The sequence below is a fragment of the Manis pentadactyla genome, chromosome 10 (genome assembly GCF_030020395.1).
Source record: "Manis pentadactyla isolate mManPen7 chromosome 10, mManPen7.hap1, whole genome shotgun sequence".
In the NCBI taxonomy this organism is placed as follows: Eukaryota; Metazoa; Chordata; class Mammalia; order Pholidota; family Manidae; genus Manis; species Manis pentadactyla.
Genome location: NC_080028.1, coordinates 56,673,271 through 56,699,887, shown reverse-complemented (window position 1 = coordinate 56,699,887; position 26,617 = coordinate 56,673,271). Strand labels below are relative to the sequence as shown.

The 26,617-nt window shown below is 39.5% G+C and overlaps 1 protein-coding gene and 2 long non-coding RNA genes across 5 annotated transcripts in view; 1 reads left to right on the top strand and 2 right to left on the bottom strand.

Annotated features, from left to right (window-relative positions):
- The window catches only part of C10H12orf56 (chromosome 10 C12orf56 homolog), a 106,705-nt gene extending 94,119 nt beyond the window's left edge, over nt 1-12,586 (top strand). Inside the window, exons 9-13 of one of the 3 annotated variants that reach the window (XM_036894932.2) lie at nt 2,710-2,833; nt 4,863-4,937; nt 5,242-5,316; nt 8,157-8,335; nt 10,410-12,586. In XM_036894932.2, coding sequence (XP_036750827.2) covers nt 2,710-2,833; nt 4,863-4,937; nt 5,242-5,316; nt 8,157-8,335; nt 10,410-10,536 — 580 coding nt within the window. In that variant the 3' untranslated portion in view covers nt 10,537-12,586. Of the gene's footprint in view, nt 1-1,103; nt 2,834-4,862; nt 4,938-5,241; nt 5,397-7,704; nt 8,336-10,409 lie in introns of those variants that run through there. The other 2 variants (XR_008992064.1, XR_008992063.1) reach the window with 2 other exon arrangements.
- Nucleotides 1-20,450, bottom strand: part of LOC118917291 (uncharacterized) — a 56,383-nt gene extending 35,933 nt beyond the window's left edge. The window contains exons 1-2 of the long non-coding RNA XR_008992066.1: nt 20,161-20,450; nt 5,643-5,769 (exon numbers count right to left, since the gene is read on the bottom strand). This is a non-coding gene — a long non-coding RNA (uncharacterized LOC118917291). The remainder of the gene's footprint in view (nt 1-5,642; nt 5,770-20,160) is intronic.
- Nucleotides 1-26,617, bottom strand: part of LOC130679095 (uncharacterized) — a 173,400-nt gene that overhangs the window by 103,971 nt on the left and 42,812 nt on the right. The gene's annotated exons all lie outside the window — the stretch shown is intronic.

Below are 26,617 nucleotides of genomic sequence, written 5' to 3'. Positions count from 1 at the left end.
CTAGTGGCTTGTGCTGGGCAGCTGCGCGCAGACAGGGTTTCTGCTTCCTGCCCGGCTGCTATGGAGCTTATCTCCACTGTTGCTGTGGGCGTGGCCTGGCTTGGGAAGCTACTCCAAAATGGTGGAGTCGCGTTGGAGCAGGAGCGGCTGGGAGGCTATTTATCTCCGTAAGGGGCCTCCCTGCTCCCTGCAGCCCAGGGGTTAGGGTGCCCAGAGATCCCGGATTCCCTACCTCTGGATTAAGTGTCCCTCCCTGCCCCTTTAAGACTTCCAAAAAGCACCAGCCAAAACAAAACAACAACCACACACACAAAAAAAAATTTAAATTAAAAAAAAAATTTTTTTTTTAATTAAAAAAAAAAAAGGGTGGCCGTTCGTTTTTCTTTATTCTCCGGCACCAGCCTCAGGCATGTGCCCTCCGATCTTGCTGCCCTGTTTCCCTAGTATTGGGGTCCCTATCCCTTTAAGACTTCCAAAAAGCGCTTTCCAAAACAAAACAGCAAATAAATAAATTAATAAATAAAAATGGTCACTCGCTTTTCTGGTGTCCTCCGGCACCAGGCCTCCGGTGCCCGCTCACTGTTCTTGCTGCCCTGTTTCCCTAGTATTGGGGTCCTTATCCCTTTAAGACTTCCAAAAAGCGCTCGCCAAAACAAAACAGCAAAAAAAAAAAAATGGTCGCTCACTTTTCTGGTGTCCTCCGGCGCCCGGCCTCCGGTGCCCGCTCACTGTTCTTGCTGCCCTGTTTCCCTAGTATCCAGGGCCCCCTGCGCACGCACTGTGTCTGCGCTCTGGCCTGGATGGCGGGGGCTGGGTGTTCGGCAGTCCTGGGCTCCGTCTCCCTCCCGCTCTGCCTATTCTTCTCCCGCCGCGAGTTGGGGGGATGGGCGCTCGGCTCCCGCCGGGCTGGGGCCCGTATCTTACCCCCTTCGTGAGGCGCTGCGTTCTCTCAGGTGCGGATGTGGTCTGGATATTGTCCTGTGTCCTCTGGTCTTTATTCTAGGAAGAGTTGTCTTTGTTATATTTTCATAGATATATGTGGTTTTGGGATGAGATTTCCACTGCTCTAGTCACGCCGCCATCTTCCGATCCCTCGTCCTCATGGATTTTTAAATTGACTTGGCAGAAGGGGTAGATTTCAGATTAAATTCCATTTGAGCAAATAAAAAAGCATTTATTCACTTCAGCATTTTCCTTTTTTTTCATAAGTGGAAATTCTGTTAGTTCAACTCATTGCATTGTATTATTCTTGAAATGTGCCATAATCCTTTCATATTTCAGTATTGTTATGGCTGAATTCATTTATCATCACAGTAAGTGACCCAGAATTTGAGAGTACCTTCCCTTAGCCTCAGATATATGATACTTTGAAAAGAAGCTGTTGCTGAAAATAAAGGACTATACTGAAATGTAACAGTGAATGGAAGGTCAATTCAAATTTATTATCAGACAAAGCTTCTAAATGGAGTGTTTTTTGGAACGGTCTTCTAAAACTAAGATTGGCTATTTAAAAATAGCCTGAATGAAACATTAGTAAATATCCTGTAAGACATGTCCTGTTTTTTTTTTGAGAAATGTGCTGACATGATTCTTCTTTTGCAGATATGAGAACTAGGCTTGTTTTTTGAGTTGGAAAAAGGAGGGGAATTGTATTTTTATTACAATTTTTGTTAATCATGAACTTCTAATCATGGTAGACTTAAACGATTGTTTAAAAGATTAGGAAGCCTCAAATATTACTAGATGAGGATTTTTTATAGTCTCCTTCATTCCATTATGAAAGGAATGCTTACAGTTGTAGAGAATTTTTATACAGTTCTATCTATAAATTCTTTTAGTACTCTTATCTGTCAAAACTACTCTGTTGTCTTCAGTTAGGCAACTGATTTTCCTAATGCTCTGCTTTCGGCTCTTTTTCAACCATATGTGGGTTGTACTACACAAATGAAGATGGTGTTACTAACTTGGCTCTCCAGAATGTTCAATTTCAGTTGTCATCTTTTCTTCCTTTTATTTTCAGTAATAAGGTATATGAATCAAACATGTAGTAACATTTAAGTGAGTTACTAGTATAGGTTAGTGGACAGTACACTGCATTTGAAAGCAAAAGACCTGAAGTTTAATACTAATTTTATTATGTATAGCTAGTGGTTTTCAGTGGAACAGCAAACCTCTGAAATGCTTTGTTTAAAAAGGGGGTCTAGAGTTTAAAAATTTGTGATGAAATGAGCATCTCAAGAAATGTCTTTGTCCCAGAGATATACAATGCACATTAGCATGTTAAAGCCTCTGAGACATCCTATCATAAAACTATCCAATGAATTTGGTTTTACCAAGTATTTTCCATACCTCCTTTGACCACAGAATCTATTTTGACTATAATATTGCCTGGAATTAGTAATCCATAACAAGCCATTTGAAAAAAATACTGCTATAATTGGAATCACTGCTATTTCCCTTAAATCCAGATTTTTCTAAGCTTTCTAAGCTATGTGAACTTCTAGAACCATGTACTTGCTCTGAGCCAAAAGCCAAGAAATTATATTTCCATTTAAATGTTTAGACATTTGTCTGCATGTCTAAGGATCCACAATTTTGGTCAAGAATGGTCTGCAATGGTTTGTAGTTTTAATTAAATCCAATGTCTTCAAACTTGGCTCATTGCTTTTCTTTTCAAATTTTACTCATTAATTACTTTTATTTTTTCAGGGGAACACTATTTAATCTCTTGGTAATTCTAATTAGCGAGCCTCAGATCCCAAAATCCTGTCCTGTGTTTGATATCCAGTTGGTGGCTGATTCAACTTTAGTTGAGAAGTCTTTTGATGCTGAGGTGAGATGAGAATTTTGGGGTTAGATGAAATTTAATATGAAGGGTCCTGGCTTCTTGTCTTCTAATGTGGACCAAGACATTGTAGAATATAAAAATATAATTAAATCAAAGAGTAAATATTTTGTCATTAACCTCAAAACTTAAATAACTACTCTGTCAATATTAATATGCCATTAGATAAATCTATTTATCTGTCTGTATACAAAATATTTATGTATATGTAATTCCACAGAAGGGGACTAATGGGTAGAATAGCACACTGTCTTGGAGATTTTAGGGTTAACAGTCTTGCCTTAGTTTACCATCTCCTTACCTATGTAAGCAGTGCAAACTCAGCGGGAGTTACTTGTTTTTCTAAGGCTTTACTAAAATAATAGAAATAAGCAACCTGCCTAGAAAGCATTTATTCTGAGAGACTAAATCAACTTATTATTAGTTTATTTTGAGCAGGCCAACACAATTTTTTAAAAAGTATGGGATGTGATTTGATAGTTCTTAAACATACAGAGTTATGTTTTAGAAAAGTCTTCAATTTACTCTTTCACTTGATACATATTTATTGAGAATCTCTTATGAGCTTAACAGTGGGCTAGGTGTGGGGCCCAAACAAGAAGCAAAACAGACACAATCTCTGCCCTTATTAGCTTACAGACTGGTTGGAGAGACAGATGCTAATCAATAACATGAATATATTATTACAAACAGAAATGGATCATCTATGATATTACTTTCAACAGTGGAGTGCATGAGTTAGGGATTAAAGAGTGGAATGGAAGCAAGACTCAAGACAGGCAGAGCTGCTAAGAAGGTAGTGCAGTAGTCCACGAGAGGGTAACGTGGACCAAAAGGAAGCCTTCCTTGACCCCCAAAGAAGAGTAGGCTTTCTTTTTAGAGCTCTCCTACTTTCTTACTTTTCTTTCATAGCACTTTTCTCAGTTTGCAACTGCATTTATTTTTTTGATTATTGACTGATGTCTCTTCCCCACTAGCTTGTGTATTTCATGAGTGCAGGGACCATGTCTTTGTTGTTCTCCATTGCATCCCAACACCTAGTATAGTGTCTGATGCATATTCATTGAATAACTAAATGAAGAAAAGGGATGGTAGTTGTAAGGAGGATAGTTGCAGAAATTTTTAGGAATTTGAATTGATGGGTTGGTGTGAAAATAAAGTGTCAAGATTAGGTGACTTTTAGATTCTGGCCTGCATGTCAGATAAGAATTAAAGCAAGAGGAGTAGGTTCAAAGGGGAAACCATGAGCTTGGTTTTAGACTAGTTTTGTTTGATTTGCCTATGGTATTTCCATATAAAAATATCTAGTGCACAGAAAAGATAGGTCTGAGTTTCCTGGTTTAGACTTGCTGATCTTTTGCATCTGGGTTATTAGTGAGGCTATGAGCAGGTCATATACATTTTATTTCCAAGGTGTAGAAGAGTGGGAGATTTCAAACGAGAGCTCTTTATTGCAGAGAATACTGTCAGAGAAAATGTGCTGGCCTGTAACATGCACACAGACACAGTTGTCATGTACCAAGTGGCCTATGGGCAAGAAGTCAGCCTCACCAAACTGAGAGTTTGGAGTTCTTTAGAGAAAAAAAAATCTCTAAGCCCTATATTTACCTATAACACAGAAGGAATTATAATTGAAGTTGGACATAAGCCTGCATTTCCAAGAAAATCTCCCAACTTAATCCTGGGTAGCATATTTCTGCATTCATGAAAGGAAGTAGGGCTGTTGATATGAATGATTTTGTACATCAAGTGTGCAATTTTTTTTGTGTTAATATTCTATGGGTTATTGTATCTTCATTCCCTGACCCACTTTCTTTTTATGAGAGCCACTTTTGCATAGTCTTTTCACGAGAGCCACTTTTTTGAGACCAACTGAACCAAATGGTTAAGGAAAACTGGCTACACTAATTATATTTTCAGTTAATCAAAAATTCTTTATAAATACCTAAAGGGAATCAGGAGAAATTATTTTCTGGCCCTGCCAATATATTGCATTGATTACTATTTAAAATTCTAGTTACAGAAGCTTATCCTGGAATATACAGATACAGCTACAGCACTTTTATATGAGATTCTTCTTGTCTTTCAGCAGGTACAATATATATTTTTATTATACATAATATACTGTGTGATTATATATATATCATGATTATTATATGACACATGTATATGATTAATTATATACCTTTAAAAATGCTTGTATTAGACATGGTCTCCAAAATTGGTTGGCTTAAATGATATTACTTTTGCTCTTAAGTGCTCATCTAGCTTATTTTTCTAAATACCGATTTTAAAGATTTGATTAGTCAGGATAAAATGTATTTGACAATGAATATCCTTTTAGGCACAACTTGAACTTCATGAATATAACTTGTTTTTTTCCTTGAATCTTTCAGGGAAATCTTGGGCTGGGAACAACAAAGCTTGCTATTAGCTGGATGATGTCCTTTCTACAAAGTTGTCCTCCCATAGTAAGTACCGAGAAACTAAAAGAAAACCACTACTCGAGGCAATTAAACAAATGCTCTTGAATAAGACACAGATTTTCTCTGTAAGTAGTCAGGTTTGTAAAACAGAAGCCAAACATAAATTTGATTTTATTGCTTAACTAAAATGTTTTTATGTTTGGGGCCTGGATGTTTAAGGTATTGAAATGACATCTTAAATGTGGTTTATTTCCTGAAAACCCTAAGATATATGTAGAAAACGGAACATTAAAATATTGGCTATATAATTAAGTGGAAAAAATGAACATTTATCTTTAACAGTGAGTATGAGTTGGCAAGCATGAACATACCTGGGTCATGTGGCACTGTGTCCTGGCAGCTACCGCCTTGTCTGCAGTATCCCCATCTCTCCTTGACACTGCAGTCATATCCACATGGCCTGTCCCTGTTCTCCCACCAGACTGTACTCAGAGGAATCTATTCAAAATAAAAGCCTGATTATGTCATCCCCTGCTTTAAATCTCTCATAACAAAGGCATAATGAATAAAGACTGAACTCCTTAATGTGGCCTATAAGACCATGCATGTTATGGCCCTACAGCTTCATCTAGTCCCTCACTCTTCCAGCTGTGCGGGTCTCCTACTCACTGCCCACCCCCAGCAACCCCGACTCCATCACAGGACCATTACCATTCCATGTCTATGTGAAAGGCTTTTCCTTCCCTTTTCCACCTAGTTAACTCTGACTCACCCTTCAGGCCTCCATGCCTCGTCCCTGGGCAGGGTGGAGGGGGTGATTCTCTGACCTCTAATTAGGTAATATTCCCCCATTATAGTCGTAGCATGGTGCCTCTGGCATGGTGACTGGCAACATCCCAAACAGTCCTGAGCAAGTACACACATTGTGAGGAATGTACAGTGAGATCAAGTACTAAACTTTTATTGTTTTAAGCAAAGAATTGATATTTTGTGAGATTTGTACACAGCATAGCCTAGTTTATCATGACTGATACATGTCCTTCTCCCCCAACAGACTCCAAGTGCCATGAGGGCAGAAGCTATGTCTGTTGTGCTAGGCACATAATAGATGTTCAATAAAATATGTGCTGAATAAATTCTAATAGAGGCTTTACCACTTAATCTCTTTTTATCCCCCCTAACTTAATTTCCTTTTATTCACTCATGAATTCATATATTCAATCAACATGTATTTAATAGGAAGTCTCTTCAGAAGGTAGTAATTCAAGCTAAATTTTCATTGCTAATGAAGGATTTGACATGAGGCAATATGTTCTCTTTCCATGTGTAAACCTCTGTTGATCATCAGTGGTTTCCTACTTTGAGCTGTTTTCCTAGAGCGATGTTTAGTCTGTCCTAGGGAATCTAGATTGTCTTGCTAGATCCCTGTGACATGTTTACAAAAACCTGGCTGGGCCCAGAGAATGCACTTGTTAGTGGTACAGTCAACTGCCTTCACAGAGACTGAGCCCATGAAATTGGCTCTTTTAGGAGCACAAAGACCCTAATCAAGTTTCAGGCTCACTTCAGGGAGTATCATAAAGTTACAGTTATTCACAGCAACAGAAGCTTGTATGTGTAAGATGCCAAAACCCTTACTTTTCCTGTGTGGTGGTTACAGACCCTATTCTCTGAACTGATGTGTGAAATCTGGGGTCCTAAGAACTCCATGCAACAGGCAAGTTTCTTTATCAACCTCTAGGATTGGTTCACCAAAGGAATTGAGTTGAGTTATGAGGCTAGTCTGTGACCATAAAGCATGTCAGGATGAAGGGTGGCAAAGGACCACTAACACACTGAAAGCTTCAATAGTAGCCCAGTTCTGAAGAGTATGGATAGTAACAGACCATTTGAGAGAAATTTGCAAGCTCGGAAAAAATTGGAATCATCAAATATACCTGCGTGTCAGTCAGCTCAGGTTGATTCTCTTACTTGGTTAGAGCAAGATGCTAAAGAAGTTACAAGTTTAATCCCCAGGTGGGCATTGCTTTGTTCCACTGCTCCTGACTTACCTCAGTGTGTGTTTGCCTGACACACTAGTCAATAGTGTAAATGGATCTGGATTGGGGAAAACCCACTTCAAGACACCTGCCTTACTTAGGAAGGGCCAATAGCAGTATCAGTAGAAAAGCAACATGTTTATTGATTAATGGGCATACAGAAGGACCTGCTGACTTGAAAGGACACTAGCATTCCTTTCTGTTTTTTTTATAGTAGTTTATATTCATTGGAGAGTAGTTTGAAAATGTGCATGCCCCTCCCAAAAAAAAGACTTGTGGAATCCATTATTCTTGTTTTTTATTGTTTGGTTCTATTGTGAATGAGAAACAGACCCCCAATAACTTGACCTAATTGGTACCTTTTTTCATTTTAATTTCTCCCTGAAAATGACAGAAGTGCTCTTACCGAAAACCCAGCTAACGGTGACATCAACATCACCGATGCCTTGTAGGAACATCCTTGAAAGTCACAGGCACTTTATCCCTGTGGGCCATTTGTTCTTAACAGTAAAATAGAAGAGAAACCATCTTCCCCACTGGATGAGGCCCTTTCCGAGCTCCCCTTCTACCCCTACTCCTGCTTCCAATGTTCTCTTTCCACTTTGGAGCCTAGATTTCCTTGACAGTCCATTTAGTTCTGATCCTGCTTGTAGGGTACAACTGGTAAACCCAGCTGGGCTATGGTCTAGTGCGGTCTGAATACCACTGCGACGAGAAACAGTGCAAGGCCACTGGTGTAAAGGGTGCTGAGGACTTCCACCTGCACTTACAGTTGAAGCTCTAACTGAAACAGGTGCTCTTATGGGTGGCATGAAGCCTGCATGTAACTGCATTTTCCTTGTCTAGATTACTTTTGTGGCCACTGTTGTGAAACAAATGGTGAAGGGGCTTTCAGCTTCATTTCGGCTGCTAAGTCCCAGCCAAGCAGTTCTATTGTACCAGCAGTTTTATATCCTGAAGAGCTGCCTACAGTACAGCAAGACCTTAGCTGAGCATATTAGGAATGACTACAGAGAAGAATTCAGGTAAGAAAAGTCTGAATCTAATCTTTAGTAAAATCCACTCATTTCTGATTTTCATGCAAAACTGCAAGTTGCCCAGTAGTAGTTAAGTGACAGTGGGAAATTCTACTTTTTAACATATTTCACTTTGATCTATCTGCAGTAAAGTAGGATTTGGAGGAGTGCTAAGAACTACTGCCATTTGAAGTATTGGTAGGCCAGAAAAGACTAGTGAAACATCAAACTCTTTTAATAACTGTTTCTCAGTCATTGGCTTTATTGCCTCCAGCATCTCATTGAAGTAGTAACGATTTTAACATGCTGTGAGTAATCAAGAGTAACAAACCCTACTGAAGGGGTAATAAACTATAGATTGTGAATTCAAAGGAGGCTTTGGAAAGAAAAAAGCAATTGATAAAAGAGAAACAATGAATTATTATTATTTGTTTCCTTTTCCCCCTCTCTTAACTCTTAGTAACCAAGCAGTGAGACAGAGCAGTAGCCAGCCTTGGTCTTGTAAGCCAGCCTCTGCTGCATCTTAGGGATTCCTATTTCTATTTATAGGTTGGCGAAGCTAAGTGTGCTTTGTGGTACAGCCCTGCATGAGCACTTATCAAGGAAAAAAACCTAGGCTACGTTTGACGTGACATGAGAAGGGTGCAGCAGGCATAGCTTTGCTACCAGTTTAGATGGAGACTTCAAAGGATGTGGAGGCATACATGATAGACTTAGATTTGCTTTTTGGAAAATTTCAGCCCTATTTTTGGACCCTATTTTTCTTCCATGTGGTTTTACACCGTAAGTTCCATTCTGGCTTCTATAAAAAGATATTGTTTGGCCCACTATGAGTTGCTGCACACAATTCAAATTTTTCCACACTTTTGTTTTTTGAGGTACAATTCATACAGCATGAAATTCACCATTTTAAATATTTTAAAGCATGCAGTTTAGTGGCTTTTAACACATCACAGTTTTGCACAACTATCACCACCATCTAATTGCAGGACATTTTCATCACCCAGAAAGAAACCCACACCTGTTAAGTAGGCGCACCATCTTCTCCCCTCTCCCCAGCCCCTGGCAGCCACTAATCTACTTTCCATCTTTGTGGATTTGCTGCTTCTGGACAGTTCGTATAAACGGAATCATACAGTATATGACCTTTTTTGTGTGGCTTCTTTCACTTTGCATATTTTCAAGCTTCATCCATACGATACATGTAGCATGTATCACACAACCCAATTAAAAAAGTCATGCACATTTAAAAATCTGAACTGGCAAAATGGTGTCACACTTGTACATGTCAGCAGTTGGCCAGAGCTTGATAGCAGCCACCCTCTTAGGGAGATCACGTTTGTTCAGTGTGCCACTATCTTCTCTCTCTTTTCTTACTCTTAATATGTTACCTGTGAGCATTTAGGTTTATGATCTTTGTTTTAAACTAGTGATTCCCGACTTGCTATACATTAGGATCACCAGAGTAACTATTAATAAATCCTGATATCCAGGTCTCACATGTAGAAATTCTGTTCAGTTTGTCTGATGTGAGGTCTGGCCATGGACATTTTTAAAAAACTCTCCAGGTGATTACATTGTGCACCCATGATTGAGAACCAATCTTAAGCTATCCAAAGGAATGGCTTAAAGTTTTCTCACTTTTGTGTCTTCCCTGGCTTTTCCTTTCTACTTTTTCCTGAGGCCTGGGGATGAGCCCTACTATTCCCTCTTGACTTGGCCCTAGTGGTGACCACAGCTTGGCTCTTCCATTCCAACTTGAAGCTCTGTATTGCCTGAGAAAGCAAGAAGCATGAGCCTCAGCTCACAGTGTGGTGAAGTCAGTCCCGTTTCCTCATTTAAGCTTTGATAACTGATGATCATGTCCTTTACTGAAGTAAAGTGCTTCAGTGAGCTGAAAGGCACATGTATCGGAAGTCTTCTAGGTCACAAATGGGGGAGTTGGAGGGCTGAAAATCCTGGCTAAGTCTTGTGAGTTAGACTCCTGCACCCTCCAAAGCTAAGCCAGTGGGTGTATACATACTGATGGGACCATGAAAATTCTTGTTTTTAAAGCTATTTTGTTTCTTTTTATGATTTGCAGGTACTTTATTCACATGCCAGCCTTGGAAAAGAAGCTCCCATTGTGTTACCCTATTACCCAGCCTACCACTCAACTTTTTCATGAAGTTCTGAAATTGGTTGAACAGAAACAATATGTGAAACATTAATGAGAGTATACAATGTTAATCAGGAGTCAACTTAATACTTATGAAAAGCACTTTTTGATTTTTTTAATATCTGGCTATTGCTGTGCCCTATAAAAGATTTTATTTGAATGTTCTGTCTATACCTAAGAAAAGTCTTTAAAGTTTTTTTTGCTACAAAAAAGGAACTGTTTAAATTCACTGATATATATAAAGTGATGCAAAAAATTAGTGTTTCTCTAAAAAAAGTTTCTAAAGACATAAAAAACTATGCAGGGAACAAGCCCATACAGAGCTAATGTAGAAAGTGCAACCTGATGAGTTTTGTTGGTGTAATAACGGTAGATGGTGTGAAGCCAGTGAAATATCCAGAGATAAATTATTGGGTGTACAAAGTAGAGTGATCATCAGAGAAATGCTGAGCAATAGGACAACACCCTCCTTCCCCACCTGTAAAAATTCTAGTGACGTAAGTATTCATGGGAGAATGAGCAATAAACTAATTTAATCAATGAAAACTTAACTTTGGTATTACATTGAGCAACTGAATTTAGGCTTCTAAGAACTTAGAAACTAGGCCCTCCATTCAACTTACCATGACTTGAGGGGGAATCAGAGAAAAATCCACCTCCAAAAACATTACATAGCATCTCAAAGCTTCCTTCAAAACAAAGATAGATAACCTATCCCATAGGATGTTAGGAGATTTAAATGAAAAGGTATTGGTAAAGCACAGCATGGTATGTGGATTTTTTTTTTCCTTTTTTGTAGTCACCCATCAAGGACTACAAGTCTTCTCTCTAATCTCCGGACATAGAGAGGAGCTAAGTGGTGCTTATGAATGTTCTGGGCCTTTAGGTGAGGGATTATTCCCAAGAGCTGGTCAGTCAGAAGAATATGAAAAGATTCTTGGGACAGAGGCAAGCAACACTTCAACTGGAAAATGGTGGTTGGCAGGCTGACTACTGGGGAATGATGGAAGCCACAAAATGACAATAAGAGGATCATCTCAGCTCTAAGCTCTGCCTCAGCCTCTGAGATGTGCCCTGGCTCTGGGCTGGTAGCAGCGCAAGCTCTGGAAAGGGTGTGGCATTTCTTTCCCATGTGCCTTCATGTCCATGTTGCCTCTTCACTCCCACTGTTCTCTTTACCCTGAGAGCATACTTTATCTAATCCCTGGGAGCAAAAACTCTGTCAAAATGTAGATGTAGGAGCTTTCCACACAGGGCTAAGTCAGTAGCTTTTTTTTTAAATTAATTAATTTTGTTGTCATTAATCTACAATTACATGAAGAGTATTATGTTTACTAGGGTCCCGCCTTCACCAAATGCCCCCCACAAACCCCATTACAGTACTGTCCATCAGTGTAGTAAGATGCTGTAGAATCACTACTTGTCTTCTCTGTGTTGCACAGCCCTCCCCATGCCCCCCACCACATTATACATGCTAATCATAATGTCCCCTTTCTTTTTCCCCACCCTTATCCCTCCCTTCCCTCCCTTTCTCCCAAGTCCCTTTCCCTTTGGTAACTGTTAGTCCATTCTTAGGTTCTATGATTCTGCTGCTGTTTTGTTCCTTCAGTCTTTCTTTGTTCCTATAGTCTTTGGGTTTGAGGTGAGTCTCTTGTAAGCAGCACAGAGATGGGTCTTGCTTTTTTATCCATTCTATTATTCTGTGTCTTTTGATTGGTGCATTCAGTCCATTTACATTTAGGGTGATTATTGAAAGATATGTACTTATTGCCATTGCAGGCTTTAGATTCGTGGTTGCCATAGGTTCAAGGTTAGCTTCTTTAGTATCTTACTGTCTAACTTAACTCACTTATTGAGCTATTTTAAACACTGTCTGGTCATTCTTTATTTTTCTCCCTTCTTATTCCTCCTCCTCCTCTGTTCTTTATATGTTGGTTGTTTTATTCTGTGCTCTTTTGTGCTTCCTTTAACTGCTTTTGTGGGTAGTTGATTTTATTTTTTGCCTTTAGTTACTATTTGGTTGGTCTGCTTTCTTTGCTGTGATTTTATTTTCTCTGGTGACATCTATTTAGTCTTAGGAGTGCTCCCATCTAGAGCAGTCCCTCTAAAATACCCTGTAGAGTTGGTTTGTGGGAGGCAAATTCCCCCAACTTTTGCTTCTCTGGGAATTGTTTAATGCCTCCTTCATATTTAAATGATAGTCGGGCTGGATACAGTATTCTTGTTTCAAGGCCCTTCTCTTTCATTGCATTAAATATATCATGCCATTCTCTTCTGGCCTGTAAGGTTTCTGTTGAGAAGTCTGATGATAGCCTGATGGGTTTTCCTTTGTAGGTGACCTTTTTCCCCTCTCTAGCTGCCTTTAAAACTCTGTCCTTATCCTTGATCTTTGCCATTATAATTATGTGTCTTGGTGTTGTCCTCCTTGGGTCCTTTCGGTTGGAAGTTCTGTACACTTCTGTGGTCTGATCAATTATTTCCTCCCCCAGTTTGGGGAAGTTTTCAGCAATTATTTCTTCAAATACTCTTTCTATCCCTTTCTCTCTCTTCTTCTTCTTCTGGTACCCCTATAATGTAGATATTGTTCCTTTTGGATTGGTCACACAGTTCTCTTAATATTGTTTCATTCCTGGAGATCCTTTTATCTCTCTCTGCATCAGCTTCTATGCGTTCCTGTTCTCTGGTTTCTATTCCATCAATGGCCTCTTGCATCTTATCCATTCTGTTTATAAATCCTTCTAGAGATTGTTTCATTTCTGTAATCTCCCTCCGGACTTCATCCCTTAGCTCTTGCATATTTCTCTGCGGCTCCATCAGCATGGTTATGAGCTTTATTTTTAAGTCTTTTTCAGGAAGACTGGTTAGGTCTATCTCCTTCTCAGGGTTTGCCTCTGTGATCTTGGTCTGTATCAATTTCTTCTGCCTTTTCATGGTGATAGATACATTTGTGGGGAGCTGGCACGTGTGTTGGGTAAGAGAAAGTCCCTTCTTGCCAGTTTGTGGCCTTCCTCTCCTGGGAGAACAGCGGCCTCTAGCGGCTTGTGCTGGGAAGCTGCATGCAGACGGGCTTCTGATCTTGCCCGGCCGCTGTGGAGTTTATTTAGCTCTGCAGTTGTTGTGGGCGTGGCCTGCCTCAGGCTGATGCTCCAATATGGCGGAGCCGTGTCAGAGGGGGAAAAGGCGGGAGGCTGTTTATCACAGTGAGGGGCCTCCGAGCTGCGCTGCAGGGATTCGGGCGCCCAGAGTTCCCCCTGATTCGCAGCTGCTGGGCTAAGTGTCCCAGGGCGCTTCCTTCTAGCTGTGGGGTCCCTGTCCCTTTAAGACTTTCAAAAAGCACTCGCTTTTCTTTGTCCCCGGGGCACTCGCTGTGGGGACCCACTCACAGGTCTTACTGTCCTGTTTCCCTAGTTTCCAGCACCCCACGCACGCGCTGTGTCTGCGCTCTGGTGCATATGGCTAGGGCTGGGTATTTAGCAGTCCTGGGCTCCCTCTCCCTCCCGCTCCGACTCCTCTCCTCCCACCGGGAGCTGGGGTGAGGGGCGCTCAGGTCCCGCTGGGCTGGGGCTTGTATCTTACCCCCTTCGCGATGCGCTGGGTTCTCGTGGGTGTGGATGTAGTCTGGCTGTTGTCCTGTGTCTTCTGGTCTCTCTTTTAGGATTAGTTGTATTTGTTGTATTTTCAAAAATATATATGGTTTTGGGAAGAGATTTCCACTGCTCTACTCATGCCGCCATCTTGGTTGTCTCTCTCATCAGTAGCTTTTTTGAAAGCTAATGGTTGAATATTTGTCATCTTGATTTACTTATGACATATGTATGCATTTGTACACTCTGGGATTAGGAAGAATTAATATTCCAGAATTAATATTTTGAAGGGTTGTCCTGTCACAATTCTTTCCTATGGTGTATTTTTTACATTGTTGCAAAAGCCAAGAAAATTACTAAATAATCTATCTCTGTTAGTGATCAGACACATTTAAATGACTAAATATTGACCTCAACCACAGAATAATTATTTTTCAGAAAATCTAACTGTAGAAAAAATTTGAATATGAAAATCACCTACATAACTTTTTAAGAATACAAAAGATCACCAAAAAGGCAAGCATAAATAGCCAGTTTTCAGGCTGAGTTCAAGACTGTAGACTCTTTGGCCACCTTTGTAATATAAACACTGACATTTGCCACTCTCCCACCAAGAGTAAAGTCACAGTAATAAGCTCTATCATTACATGTACACACACACACACACACACACACACACACACACACACACACATAAATTAGGGGTAAGAACATGGGTTTGGGGGCCAAAATGGCTAGTTTAATCAGAGCTCTGCACTAGTTTTGGACCTTGGGATATTACATAGCATCTCTAAACTTCAATTAAAACAAAGAGATAAAACCCATCTCAAAGGGAATGTTAGAAGATTTAAACCTTAAATTTTTGAGTGTGCATAACATACTTAAGCATGTTCAAATGGAATTTTGTTTTCTTCCTTGCCTTCCCCCAAATAAAAAATTTCTCCCTCCACTCTTCTCCTCAGTGAATGGTACTTCATTCTTTCCACTGCTCAAAAAAAAAAAAACCTTGAGACACCTCTGTGCTTTCTCCTTTCTCTTCATTCTCAAATGCAACCCATCAGCAGGGCTTTCTAGAAATCACTTCAAAACATATTTGTAATCTACTGATTTTCCATAATTACTACTACCACCCTCATCCAAAGCTCCATCACTTACTGCAGTGGCCTGTTTAGTTACCCAATTTCACCCTTGACCCCTACAATCCTTTCTCTAAGGTGAGAGTGGAGCGATCTTTTGGACAAGAAAATCAATACGATTTGTGATTTAAAGCCTTGCCCTTGCTTCCAATTACCCAGGAAGTCCTTCGTGTGGCTTTCACGGCCCCGCATGACCTGGTCTCTGACTACCTCTGTGATCTAATCCAATTCTTCTCACTCACTGCGTCCCAAACATGTTGGCCTTTGTGGTTTTCCTTCAAATCCCCAAGTTCTTTCAAGCGAAGGAAATATGCCCTACCTAGCAAATGCTTTCCCCCATCTTTAAATGTCACTTCAAAGAGGTCTTTGATCATTCCAAAGTAGCCTCCTGCCCACCTACATGGCCTTATGATGGATCTGTTTACCCGCTTATTCTTTGCAAGGTAAGACTTGAAGAAGGTAAGCTCCAAGAGGACCAGGGCCTCATCTATCTTGTTCAGTACTATACCCTAACATCTGGAAGAGTGCCTGGCACAAAGTGCCTCTTTTATGTTGACTGAAGAGTATACTAAGGAAATATATAGCCTACAGAGAGGATGATCAACCCTAGTTGCCACTGCACAGCAAGTTCATGTGAGACTGCAGGGGAGACCTGTAGAATTGCCCAGCCAATCCATAGAATTGTGAGATGTAATAAAGGGTTTGTTTTTGTTTTCTTTCTAGCTTTACTAAGGTATAAAGGGTTGTTTTAAGCCTCTAAGTTTTAGAGTGGTTTACTATGTAGCAATAGGTTAACAAAACAATCAAGATCATTTTCATTTATTTTAAATAAAGTTATATATTATATCAATATTAGGGTGATTCCAAGTTAAATAATTCATCACAATCAGGCACTCTAACCAGCTTAGTATTTTACTCTTATGTTCTTCCAGCTTTTTTTTCTACATTGTTAAAATCTTAAGTTTTCCCTTTTGTATCTTTGAATGGATTTGTTAACATTCCACAGAGTTTTTCTAGTCCCATTAAAAAGGGATTTATATCTGTCTAGACACAGCAGAGTCCACATCCTCACAGCCCTTAGCAGGGAGGAGCCCTAGGAAACACACTGACAGTACACGTGTTTACTGTATGTGACGTACACCAACTAGACTGGGACTGCTCTTTCCCCAACCCTTCCTGTTCTAGGCGGGTAGAAGGGACTAGAAGGGAAGCCAGACAGCTCTGAGGAGACAGGTCTTTGAAGGCCTATTGGTTATAGAGCTGAGGGGGTTCCGGCTTCGGGGTTTTGGACAAAGGGTTTTCTTTTCTTTCCATTCCATTTTCCCTTTCTTGCTGCCTTCTACTTGGAAGGTGACTTTGACCCTGGAGAACCAAGAGGGGCAATGGGTGTGGCAAAAGAAAAGGAAGCAAGATTAATACTTGCCTCCAGATCCTGAAAGAAGCAAAGAGGACCTTTAAGTTTTCTTTTAGATGGTTCACTCCTTTGAAGGCCCAAGGAAGGGTGTGGGGTCCAGGGCAGAAGCTGTGCCTATAAATGCTGGATTTTACTAAAGCACTCATGGCCTTCCCTGTCTGTCTACTTCTGGTGGTGAAGGGGACAGAGAGTTAGTTGGGTGTTACTGACTGTAGATATGGTGATTTGTTTGTTTTGCCAGCAAGGAGGGAGAGAAGGGCATAGATCAAGTGACAAAGAGCCACTATGGGTTTCTGTGGGTTATCCTGCAATATCTTCCATTATTTATAACATTGTTTCTACAGGGAAATTATTCTGTCTTCTGCACAACTGACCTACAAATGAGTTTGGGAAAGGAACCTCATTTATAAAGGGAGTAGAGTATTTTACTTTTATCGGCAACTATATATAACCACCAGAGGTCAGAGTTGGATTAGGAAGACAGAATAAGAGCAAAACTGCTCTAACCAGGCACACTGTTCTAAAATTCCTGCAGAGCTTCAAATTTAAATGGTTTTTGTTGCCATGCTTCTTTAGTATGTACTAACATGAATCTGGGTGTGAGGAAGCTCCTTATGACCTTACAGAATCAACACAAATTTGTAATTTAAAAATTTATAAAATTAAATGCAAAATAATTTCATTGAATGCATGATGTTTTACTGAAACTCCATCGCATGCAAAATGAATATGGTAGAAAGTAACATGCTGAGTTCAGTATCCTTCTTCCAGCGAGTTTCATTCAGAACTACTACATGGCTTACTTTACAGGCCATGCTGACCTTTGACTTTTGCTTGGCTTGAACATTTCACTATGAGAAGTTTGCTTCTATTCTCCTTTAGGCCAGGGACAATTAAAATCCTCCCACTTAGGGACAAACAATGGATCAATACAAACAGTGCAAATACAGGCATTTCACTGAAATGAAAACAAAACTTTAAATTCTCTTAGAAACCCCACATATTTTCCAAGCTGAAATCTAGTATCTAATTTGAGAGGCTCTGATAAGGGGCTCAAAATGCTTCAGTATAGTGACTTAATATCATGGTTTCTCTGGGTGGTTTACGCCTTTTTCCCCCTAGAGCCATGTTTCACTTTCAACAGCACCCTCATCTGGATGATAAAGTATAAGGTCATATACCCTGGTTGTAAGCCACTCCTGGTGTGACCTGTGCCTTAGCAGTAGTGGTTAGGAAACAGAAGTTAAAACCATTTACATTAGTTTCATAGGCTTCTCTTATAAGCATATCTGGCCCAATATGAGTGAAGCTTTGGGAGTTAAACCAAACTTCAGACATGTTCTGATCTCCTTTTGTGACTCAGAGGCCTCAGGGTTCTCCTGTCTCCCCACACTCCCAAAACACTACCTCAAAACACAGGCTATAAGAAAGGAAATAAAGTGAAAGATTTCACCACAATTATCATCCTCTAATATCTGATAACATATAAAGCATTTTAGGGTAGGAGGAGTGCAACTTCTGAAAGGGTTACGTTTGCTCAGAACAGCTGGAAGATAGGACAGCAGCTTTGTGACTATGACATAGTTTGGCTGATACTGTGCTTTGGGCTTGCTGCACAACAAAATGATTCCTCACACCAAGGATCAAGACCAGATTCAGTGACCAGCGTGACTTCAGATGGGTCATTGTTAATGGTAGTGAAAAGATGACACAAAAGAGTGATTTTCAAGGAGACTGAGAGATATTTCTCTAAAAAAATACAAAGTATTCTGAGAGAATATGTGTGTGTGTGTATCTACTGCACCAGATCCAAGAACAAAAGTGGCCCACAAGCAAATTTGCTGAGATTGGTTTGTTGAAGTGATACCAGTGAGAACAGTCTGACAACCTTGAGGCCTTAATCCTTCAGAAAAGGACTATTATTAGCATTATTTCATATTTATCAAGCCCCATCTGGGCAGCTTGTCATATGGACAGGGAAGGGAGGGAGTGAAAAGCACCATCTGTCCTCGGCAGGGACACTCAGTGTGGGGAAATGTCTTCAGAGGTCTGTCAGGAAGTTGAGGAAGTTCCATTATGATTTTCAAGGATCTTGCCAAACCAGAGAGAAAGCAATTCAATTCAATAAACATCTATTCTGAGTTAGCATATACAAAATCATGATTGTGTCCTTAATAAGCTAGCTTTCCTAAACTAAATTACTTAAGTACAATCTTTAAAATTTTTGCCCTATGTGTTTTTACTCAATATTTTTCTAACATCATTTACTCAATTTTTGAATATCTCTACCTACTTTAGCCATGTCTCTAAAGAATATCTGAGAAATCATAGAGTTGATGTTCTAGATGCTTATTTTTAAATATTTGTGTATACATATTTCTAGTGTACATTTTTTAATAAACACAATTTAAAAATGTTTAAATGTCTTTTCCTTGGATTATCTAAAATAATCTTTGTACCACTCTACGGTAATAATAATAGTAAGGAACATGCAAATAAATTGTCTTAAAAGGGAAGAAAGGTCAGATATAGAGGTACAATGAAAGTATTACAGGAAACCATAATAAGAAGAGTTTAAGTCTGAGTGCATCAAGGAGGCCCACTTAAAAGATTTTGTATTTGAGAAGGTTTTAAAAATCTCTAAGTCTGTAATATTTTTTAATAACTAAAGAACATGGCAAAATGATATTTGACAAAGCTTGGTGATGAGTGCACAGATACTCCTATTTTATTCTCTTCTCTGATGCCTAAAATATTTCATGATAACAATAATAAAGTGTGTCCAGGATTTGGAGAAGAGAAGAGCATTCCAAGCAGAAGAGCGAGAGTGGAAGTACAAAATTCTGAAATTCAGGCTGCTTCTACTGAAGATGAGATGGAAAATTAAGACGCGGTTAGATCACATAGGACCCTGGCTAAGAGGTGTGCAGGTATAGGAAACCCTTGAGGTTTCTGATGAACAATATATAATCAGAGCAGCAGAACAGATATAGAACTCTGGGAAAAACTTGTAAGATCAGGAGAGCCTAGAATTGGAAGTATTTATAATAATGATTCCAGTGAAAGTATAGTGATTTACCTAAGCATAACATCTTAATTTGCTCCCTTGTTTCGCCTGCTTGCGTTCTCTTTTTATTTTTAAAAAATCCATTTCCAGTGGGCAGTCATATTTCCTTCTTTCTACCCCAGATCCAACTATACTGTAGACCAGGGGTTGGTAAACATTTTCTATAAATAGCCAGATAGTAAATATTTTAGGCTTTGCAGGTGAAACGGTCTCTACTGCAACTATTCAACTCTGTTGGAGCAAGAAAAGAGGCCAAAGACACTACATAATGAATGGGTATGGCTGTATTCCAGTAAAATGTTATTTATAGAGACTGAAATTTAAATTTCAGATAATTTCATATATCACGAAGTATTTTTAAAATTTTCCCAACATTTAAAATAAGTAAAAAGTATTCTTAGTTTTTAGGCTGTGTAAAAATAGGCTGCAATTAGAGAAATTCAAAACAAAACCACAATGAGATACAATTTCTCACCCTTTAGATGTCTATGTTGAACAGAAAACTGCAGGCTCAGCATGGAGTCACTTCTGCTAGGCCAAGTCACCAAACTAGGACTTTATACTTCATGTATTTGTAGTTTCAACCTCCCCAGAAATATAGCAAGTTAGGAATTTTCTGGTCAGCACCAATGGGCTAATCTGTCATATGTACCCTCTCCATCCCCCAAAGGAATGTGATCTCACCCAAAATAATTCCTTTTTCTATTTATGTCTTAATTGTCTTGCCTCTAAAAACCTCTCCCTTTCTGTAACCCTTTTGGAGCATCTTTTTACTTGCTACATGGCACACTGAGTCATAGATCACTTAAGTCAATTAGATCTTCCAATTTACTTGGTTGAATTTTTTTTTAACAGCTATAATAAAAAAGATGGTTAATAATAAGTGTTGGCAAGAATATAGAGAAATTGGGACCCTCATACATTACTGTGGGAATGGAAAATATCACAGCAGCCTTGGAAAACAGTTTGGCAATTCCTCAAACAGACACAGAGTTACCATATGATCCAGCCATTCTACTCCTAGGTATATGCCCAAGAGAAATGAAAACATATGTCCACAAAATATTGTACACCAGTGTTCATGGCAGTATTATTTGTAATAACCAAAACGTGGAAATATTCCTACAATGGATTACTGAAGATAAAGTGAAGCATTAATGATCTACAACATGAATGAATCCTGAAAATAGGCTAAGTGAAAGAAACCAGTCACAAAAGACAACATACTGTATGATTCTAGTTATATGAATTGTCCAGAATAAGCAAATCTATAGAGACAAAAAGTTGATTTGTGGTTACCTAGGGCTCGGTGGTGCGTGGGGACAGGGCAGTGCCTGCACAAGGGTGTGGGGATTTTAGCAGTGTGATGAAAATATTATAAAATTGATTGTGGTGATGGTAGCACAACTCAGTAAATACAGGTTCCTGACCACTGTAACAAGGCTGTATCACAATGAAGTGAGTCAGATGAGTTTTTTGGTTTTCATATAAATGTTTACACTGTACTATAGCATAGTATAGTCTATACCATAATCTACTAAGTGTGCAATAGCATTATATCTAAAAAAACAAGAAAATATCTTATTGCTCTAAAAAATTATAACCATCATCCGAGCTTTCAGCAAGTCATAATCCTTTTGCTGATGGAGGGTCTTGCCTTGATGCTGACGGCTGCTGACTGACAAGAGTGGTGGTTGATGAAGGCTGGGGTAAAATAAGATAACAATGAGGTTTGCTGCATTGGTTGACTCTTCCTTTCCTGAACGATTTCCCTGTAGTATGAGATGCTGTTTGATAGCATTTTACCCACAGTAGAGCTTCTTTCAAAATTAGAGTCAGTCCTTTCATATCAGGCTGCTGCTTTGTCCACTAAGTGTAAATCCTTTGTTGTCATTTTGACAATCTTAGCATCTTCACCAGGAATAGATTCCATCTCAAGAAACCACTTTTTCTGGCCCTACATGGGAAGCAATTCCTCATCCGCTGAGGGTTGAACCTGAGACTGTGGCAATTCAGGGACCTTCAGACTCTACTTCTAATTCTGGTTCTCTGCCACCACCACATCTGCAGTTACTTCCTCCGCTGAAGTTTTGAACCCCTCAAAGTCATCCATGAGAGTTGAAATTAACTTCTTCCAAACCCCTGTTAATGTTGATATTTTGATCATTTCCTGAGAATGTTCTTAATGGCATCTAGAATGTTGAATCCTTTCCAGATTTTCAATGGACTTTGCCCGAGTACACCAGAGGAATCACTACATATGGCACCTATAGCCTTAAGAATATTCCTTCAATAATAAGAACTGAAAGTTCCTTGATTCATGGGCTTCAGAATGGATGTTATGTTAGCAGACATGAAAACATTAATTCCATTGTACAGCTCCATTAGAGCTTTTGGGTGACTAGATACATGCTCAATGAGCAGTAATAGTTTGAAAGGAATTCTTTTTTTTTCCTGAGAAGTAAGTCTCAACTGTGGCCTTAAAATATTCAGTAAACCATGTTGGAAACAGATGTGCTGTCCTTCAGGCTTTGTTCCATTTATAGAGCAAAGGCAGAATGGATTTACCATAATTTCTAGGCACCCTAGGATTTTGGGGATGGTAAATGAGCATTGGCTTTAACTCAAGAGTCAGCAGCTGTATTAACCCCAATAAAGAGTCAGCCTGTCCTTTGAAGCTTTAAAGCCAGGCGTTGATTTCTCCTCTCTAGCTATGAAAGTCCTAGACAGCATCTTCTTGCAACAGAAGCCTATTTCATCTATACTGAGATTCTGTTTAGTCTAGCCACCTTCATTAATTATCTTAGCTGGATCTCCTGGATAACTTGCTGCAGTCTCTCCATCATCACTTGCTGCTTCACCTTGTACTTCTATGTTACAGAGACAGCCTTTTTCCTTAAACATCATGAACCAATCTTTACTAGCTTCAAACTTTTCCTCTGTAGCTTCCTCACCAATCTCAGCCTTCCTAGTATTGAGAAATTAGGGCTTTGTTCTGGATTAGGCTTTGTTTTAAGGGAATGTTGTGGATGGTTTGATCTAGACCACTAAAATGTTGTCCATATCAGCAATAGGGCTGTTTCGCTCTCTTATCATTTTTGTGTTCACTGAAATAGCACTTTCAGTTTCCTTCAAGGACTTTCCCTTTGCACTCACAATTTCACGAACTGGAGCAAGAGGACCAGCCTCTGGCCTATCTCAGCTTTCAACATGCCTTCCTCACTAAGTTTAATCTTTTCTAGTTTTTGATTTAAAGTGAGAGATGTGTGACTCTTCCTTTCACTTGAACACTTAGAGGACACTGTAGGGTTATTATTGACCTAATTTCAATATTTTTATGCCTCAGGGAGTAAAAAGCCCAAAGAGAGGTAGAGAAGGGGAATGACTGGTGGTGCAATAAGAACACACACATCGCACATCAGTTAAGTTCACTGTCTTTTATGGGTGTAGTTCATTGCACCCCAAAACAATTACAATAGTAGTATCAAAGATCACAGAGCACAGATCACTATAATGAAAATAATAATAATGAAAAATTTGACATATTGCGAGAATGACCAAAATGTGACACAGAGACACAATGTGAGCAAATGCTGTTGGAAAACTTCATACTAATGGATTCAGCTATTTAAATTTGGAAAAATTCAATTTAGAAGAGCCAAAAGATAACTATAGTCAGACAGGTCTTTCTCAGTGGGTCTTGCTGATAAGGGGACCTATATATCTCATAGCTGTGTGATGTAAGGCTTTGTTCCATTTATAGAGCATAGGCAGAATAGATTTACCGTAATTCCTAAGCACCCTAGGATTTTTGAAATGGCAAATGAGCACTGAACGATGAACTTTTGTCCACTTGGTGTAATTAAAGCCAGGAGTTCAGCCCACACACTCAGATATACTCATACTCCATGATTTCTTGTACTGGGCTCTTGCACAGGAAGGGTTCCTGCACCTTCACTTGATCCCACCCAATCTTCCTAGAGGGATTTTATCCATATTGATTGTAGACTGCCCAGTTAACTCAAATTCCTCATTTCCCATGTTTGAAAACAAAGCTTCATTGCGTTGCCTTTTTGTAGAGGTAGTATGAGGAAGTGATGGTAGAATTTAATCTAAATTTTTCTTCTTGTAATTGAAGTCTTGGCCAAGGCAACTTGCTTAGTTGGCTTCTGTACTATACTTGGGACCACTGGCATTCATTCCACAAATATTTATTTACTAGCTACTATGTGTCAGGTACTATTCCAGGTGCCAGAGATGCAATAGTGAACAAGAAAAATCCCTGTCCTGGTGGCATTTATATTCTAACAGAGTCTCTTCTTCTTTGATCTGTTTCTTTCCATAATGAAATATTTTAATTTATTATCATGAATTAATCTTAAGTAAGACTGCTACGCTCCATGAGAAGTCATATCACATATGTTCTGCCTCCAGACAAAAGAGATTTAAACTCATGCAGATGGAAGTGCTAAGGTTTGTGAGTTCTTTCCATAGTACAGTTAAAAAATACCTGCTTCTCCAACAAATGCTGGTGAGGATGAGTAGAAAGGGAAACCCTCCTACACTGCTGGTGGAAATGTAAATTAGTTCAACCATTGTGGAAAGCAATATGGAGGTTCCTCAAAACACTAAAAATAGAAATACCATTTGGCCCAGGAATTCCTCTCCTAGGAAATTATCCTAAGAATGCAGGAACCCAGTTTCAAAAAGACATATGCACCCCTGTGTTTATCGCAGCACTGTTTAAAATAGCCAAGAAATGGAAGCAACCTAAGTGTCCATCAGTAGATGAATGGATAAAGAAGATGTACTTATACACAATGGAATATTATTCAGCAATAAGAAGAAAACAAATCCTACCATTTGCAACAATATGGATGGAGCTAGAGGGTATTATGCTCAGGGAAATAAGCCAGGTGGAGAAAGACAAATAGCAAGTCATTTCCCTCATTTGTGGAGTATACCAACAAAGCAAAACTGAAGGAACAAAACAGCAGCAGACTCACAGACTCCAAGAAGGGATTAGTGGTTACCAAAGGGGAGGGATGGGGGAGGACAGGCGGGGAGGGAGGGAGAAGGGGATTGAGGGGCATTATGATTGGCAGACATGGTGTGGGTGGGGTCAGGGGGAAGACAGTGTAGCACAAAGAAGACTAGTGACTGTGGCATCTTACTATGCTGATGGACACTGACTGCAATTGGGTGTGGGGGGGACTTGATAATATGGGTGAATGTAGTAACTACAATGTTGCTCATGTGAAACCTTCTTAAGAGTGTGTATCAATGATACCTTAAAAAATCTGCTTCTCCTCATCTCTACTAGTACAAACCAGTATCATTACACACCTAGGCTACAGCAACTGCTTTTTTATGAGTCTCCTAAATCTTCTATTTCTCTATAGTCATTGCTAAAAATAATGAAATCTGATCATATAATTTCTTTATTTAAAACTTAGCAGTAGCTTTTCTCCTTTTTTTAGAATTAAGTCCAAAATACTTAACATGGTCTGTGGTGGCATTGCATGTAGTGGTCCCTTTCTATCTCACCTCAAATACCTACCCTTGGCTTGAAATGTTCCCAACACATTGGTCTTTTCTCTTTATCTTCAATATTCCAAACCCCTTCACATCTCATTCACACTTTCTGTGTATAAAATGAAGGTTCCTATGGCCAGGATTCTCACCTGGCCCTGGTTGGCTAGCTCACTACACACGTGTGGGCAATACAATGCTATTGACTCTATATAAAGAGCTCCACCCAGTGCTCTGGGTGATATGGTAGCACAGCCACACAGCTGCTGCACAGCTACACGGCTGTAGGAGACGAGAGACTAGTGTGGTTGTAGTGCTGAGGACAGAGACTGAGAAGGCTGCGGGGGTAGAGACCAGGTTGCTGCATGCAGACTTGCTCTGAGTGGACAGGATTCTAGTGATTGACCTGCCACCATGGGAATAAAGCTGGGTATAAACCCTTTCACCCCAAGAACGTTCCGTTGACATTTTTCAGTCTCACTGAATCCATAGTGAACTTGCTCGGGGCTGAAACCCATTGGCAAGACATTTGCATTCACAAGATTCAGCTTAAATGCCACTTTATCAATAAGGCTCTCTCTGATTACACCCTATTATAGACTTTTAGTTACAGAGTTACTTATGCTATTATTTATTTAATGAATGCCACCTCCATTAGACAATGAGCTCCATAAAGGAAGGGACATACATAATTTGTTTATGACTGTATCACCTTACCCAGTCCAGGATCTGGCTAATCATAGATGCTCAATGTATGTTTTCAATAAGAAACAGATGTTTTGAAAAAATCAGTTAAGTCTAGAAGACTATGAAATTACCTTAACTAACAGAAAACTATTTTCTGACTAGGTATGATGATGTAAATTAGAATAAAGAGAATGAAAAAAAACCCAGAAAAGATGAAAAGGAGATAGGGAGGGAATGATAAAGAAAGAGAAGAAACAGGCAGAACACAGCTATCCTGTAATAGAAAGAGCCTGGTGAAAACAATTTTATTTAAAATAAGAACTGGTGAGGGACTGCCTGGAGGAGTGTTTATTTTAGGAATACTGCCTTTAGGAGACTTGGGAAGTTGTAATCCAGGACTGCTACATATATACTGCAGTGCCAGAATAAAGACTATCTCAAATTTTATAAAGGACAATTTGTACACACCTTTATACCTTTTGTCTTAAATCCATAAACTCTCCCAAATGAGATAATACAAATCTTCCTCAAGAGGGTAAGGAGTTTTAGGAAATAAAGCACATAGCAGTGTTTCTGCTTTCAAGAGGGAGGATTCTCAATTCATTTCCAGGCTCAATTCTGGGATAATCTGTGCTCCATCTCCTCTCTCTATATGTCTTGCAGGTGGTGATAACTAATTAAACAGAAATTGGAAGGGAATCTTTGGTTTTACC